The 3,932-nt window shown below is 45.8% G+C and overlaps 1 protein-coding gene across 1 annotated transcript; it reads left to right on the top strand.

Moving 5' to 3' along the window:
* Window positions 1–367: 367 nt before the first annotated feature.
* Window positions 368–3,595, top strand: TMEM100 (transmembrane protein 100). The gene is made up of 2 exons (XM_062216539.1): window positions 368–579; window positions 2,349–3,595. The coding sequence occupies exon 2, from the start codon at window positions 2,414–2,416 to the stop codon at window positions 2,816–2,818; it is 405 nt and encodes a 134-aa protein (XP_062072523.1). The 5' UTR covers window positions 368–579; window positions 2,349–2,413; the 3' UTR covers window positions 2,819–3,595.
* Window positions 3,596–3,932: the final 337 nt, after the last annotated feature.

Below are 3,932 nucleotides of genomic sequence, written 5' to 3'. Positions count from 1 at the left end.
GGACCACGCTGACTATGGGGTTTTCTTATGAAAACGCCTGATGGGCGGGAGGGAGATCTGGAGGTTGGCTGGGGAAAAAATGAGTAATTCCAAGCAGTCTGTGTTAGTAAACGCTGCAAGAGAAGTTAAAGTCAGTGCTGGCTCCTGTCTCTGGGGACTCTGTAGAAAATGGTTCTGACTTATCATGTCACTGAGCAGAGTCCGGGGAAGCCAAAACTCAGAATCTGCTAGCCAGGAAAAGAAGGAAGAGAGAGGAAAGAGAAAAAAAAAAAAAAAAAGCAGGCCAGGGAGGGGCAGACAAGGGGGAGGGAATAAAAAGAGAGGGAGGCAAAGGCAAGCGTTCTTCAGGAACCCAGGCGGCCCGAGAGACGGAAGAGCTTCAGGATTCAAAGCCAAACCATACAGTGCGGTGGTGTCTTATTTTCCCCCCCAGAGGACACTCCTGAGCTCTCCTTTTATTGACAGTTGTGCTGGTCCAGGCTGTCTGTCAGAAGCGGAACCAAGCTCCAGCGGTGCTGTTTCTCCCCTTCGAAGACCAGTGGTCTCCCTGGTAATGGGTTGCCTCTCTCTGGGGTACAGGTAAGTGCTTTGGGGACAGATCTTCGTTGCCAGGCCAGCTGCACCTCAGGGTTGGGGTGGAGTATTTTCTTCTAGACATAATCTCAAATATCCTTTCACCAGCCCAGCTGGTATTTAGGGTACTGTTGGACAATTGTGATTAATTTGGTGATTACAAATGACACACGAGTGCCCAGCCCTAATGTTTCATTTCACACTGCTCAGGCAGTGCAATGTTGACCTCCTGAGTCGGGGAAGAGCCAGTGACTTTTGATTTGGGGTTCTATTCACTTTCAGTAGATGCTTAATATAGGCAATACAGTATTCTTATCAAAATGGTCCCAAGTACCTTCCCTTAAACTCTTGGAAACTGTAACTCCTCGACTGTTTAGCAGCTAGATGGAGGCTGGGGACAATGTGTCTCGGCAGCAGGCTAGAGTTTTCGCTGATGCCTCAGAGACAGCGTTTCCACTTCGTGCATTTGACTGAGAGTCTCAAGTTTTGTCCTAAAATAGTTCAGGTTCCCCATAGTTAGCATTGCAACACGCTTCGCTCACAAGGATATGGGAAGACAATGACTGTGAAATTTTACTGAAAAATTGAGCACGTGTATTTATGTGAGCATGTCACCATATATAATATCAAAACTCTTTGGGCCGGTGCCGCGGCTCACTAGGCTAATCCTCCGCCTGCGGTGCCGGCACCCTGGGTTCTAGTCCCGGTTGGGGCGCCGGTTCTGTCCCGGTTGCTCCTCTTCCAGGCCAGCTCTCTGTTGTGGCCCAGGAGTGCAGTGGATGATGGCCCAGGTCCTTGGGCCCTGCACCCACATGGGAGACCTGGAGGAAGCACCTGGCTCCTTGCTTCAAATCGGTGCAGCGCACTGGCCACAATGAGCCAGCTGTAGTGGCCACTTGGGGGGTGAACCAATAAACCTTTCTGTCTCTCTCTCTCTTACTAACTCTGCTGTCAAAAAAAAAAAAAAAAAAAAACCTCTTTGTTGAGTTCAATAGACCATTTCTGACCTGACAGCTAATTACTCTAATAATTGATTACATCTTTCATGTGGGAAAGTACCACAAAATTACATCCTTCAAAGTGGTTGAAATTTGTTTTTCTCTTGTCAAATGGATCAGAGAGTATTGCCGCATTTCAGATTATAAATTCACACCTCATTGTCATCGATTTTTACTGACCTGTGCATCACTTATGAGGGAATAAAAAGGTGTCAGGGTGTATGTTGCACTGTTTAAGGGGTGCCCAGTAATGACTGGGGGGTGTCAGATGATGAAGAAGAGCATCATTTGTGCACTGGCTGCTTTTCTTGACATGGATGTTGTGGGCAGTGAATGGTGACGGTTTGGAAATAATGCATGTTATGCCCGGCAAAATCGACAGACTCTAAATTGCTGTGAATTGTGGAACTGTTTATAGCATATTCTCCTCTCAAATGAGGCCATCTTTGGATGAGAACTCAGCCTCTACTGTGTGTGTAGAGGAAAGAGAAGCAATAGACAAGGTGGAAAATGTTATAAAACATTTGAAGACCGCCTGGGTGTATGAAACGCTGTAAAGTGCTTCCTGCTTTTTCTGTCTTCCTTTTCTTTATGTTTTCCTGCTTCGGCTTGCTTTCTGCCCCATGCAAACCAAATGCAACCCAATTCGAAAGAAATGGAGGCTGATTTTCACATGTAGCCGTGCCTCCAGGGAAGGAGGTGCTCCTGCAGGTCTTGACTTCTTGCAGGGCCCATTTGGCCACATCCAGCTGACACCTGCTGTCTGCCTCTCCACAGCTCCCACGCCAGTGAGAACCTCCAGAACTAGGCTGTGAATCCAACTAGGAAGCCCTGCTGTCAACATGACGGAAGAGCCCATAAAAGAGACCCTGGGGGCCCCAAAGTCTCCCCTGCCAGTGACAATGGAGAAAAGCCCGAAGAGCGAAGTTGTGGTCACCACAGTGCCCCTGGTCAGTGAGATTCAGCTGATGGCTGCCACGGGCGGGGCCGAGCTCTCCTGCTACCGCTGCATCATCCCCTTTGCCGTGGTGGTCTTCATCGCGGGGATAGTGGTCACTGCCGTGGCTTACAGCTTCAACTCCCACGGCTCCATCATCTCCATTTTTGGCCTCGTCCTTCTGTCCTCTGGACTTTTTTTATTAGCCTCCAGCGCCTTGTGCTGGAAGGTGAGACAACGGAGCAAGAAAGCCAAGAGACGGGAGAGTCAGACGGCTCTCGTGGCACATCAGAGAAGCCTGTTTGCTTAAGACTGAATGAGACCAATGGGACCTGTGGCCTGAAAATCCTGCTCTACTTTGTCCACCGATTCGCCTTGAACCAGCAGGGGGAGAACGGGCTTGACATTGGATCAGACTAGAAAAGGGGAGGGGTGGGGTGGGAGTGAAGGGGGCTCTCCATTGCAAGGAATGACAAGTGTCTTCTTTAGTGACAACCTTAACCCTAAGGGCTATTTCTAGGACTGCACAGTCAGCTCTTTCTTTATATTAAACGTTTTTGGGGGTCCTGGGAGGTGTGTGGCACTCGACAACATTTGGTTCACCTTGGAAAGTTGACAAGAAAGAATGAGAAAGTGAAGAGATAGGTCTGGTACACCATATACCTGCCTCCAAAAGAAAGAACCCACACTCTGAACAAGCGTAGCCTAAGAACATTCTGCAAGGTTCTACCCGGCCTCGCACTCTGCGTACTTCTTTGAGATTCTGTGATCATTTGTTTTCAATAAGTTGATTCTCTGGCATCTGTTTTCATTTTTCACTCTCAGTAACTCAACACTGGTGGTACTTTATCGTGAAGAAATAAACTAATATTTTTTATATCTTAACAGTGGGCCGTTTTAGGTAATTGTAATGATGTGTCAGAAATAAAAAAAAAAAAAAGGCAAGGAAAAGGTATGGTAAAGATGACGGGGGGTTAAATTAATATTAAAATAATCCAATATAGCACTTTTGATGATTTTTATATAAAAGTTTAATGTACATTTCATTCAAAATAATAAATACTCATTGCTGCTGACACTTTTTAAATGGCTGTTTGTGTTGTAGCTATTTTTATTACCATTCCAAGCTGCCCATCTTCCCTTGTCTCATTTGCAAGATGCCAGTTGTATTTCTCCCAAACACTGCTTGTTCTTAACTTTACAGTAATATTTCTATCTTCATCATATCACTTTTTCTCTTTACTACTTCCAGAGTTAATATTAATTATGTTTGCTTTGCTAGGAAGTATTTCTATGCTATTGTTGTTAGAAAATTGGTGACTGATGTCAGGAATTTTATCATGTGCTGTAAAAACATGAATTCCATTTTTATTGAATCAGTCATTAATTATCTGCCAACTACACGTTTCTGAGCACCAACCACA

Source organism: Lepus europaeus, chromosome 18 (assembly GCF_033115175.1).
Source record: "Lepus europaeus isolate LE1 chromosome 18, mLepTim1.pri, whole genome shotgun sequence".
In the NCBI taxonomy this organism is placed as follows: Eukaryota; Metazoa; Chordata; class Mammalia; order Lagomorpha; family Leporidae; genus Lepus; species Lepus europaeus.
This window is presented reverse-complemented; position numbering and strand designations above follow the sequence as displayed.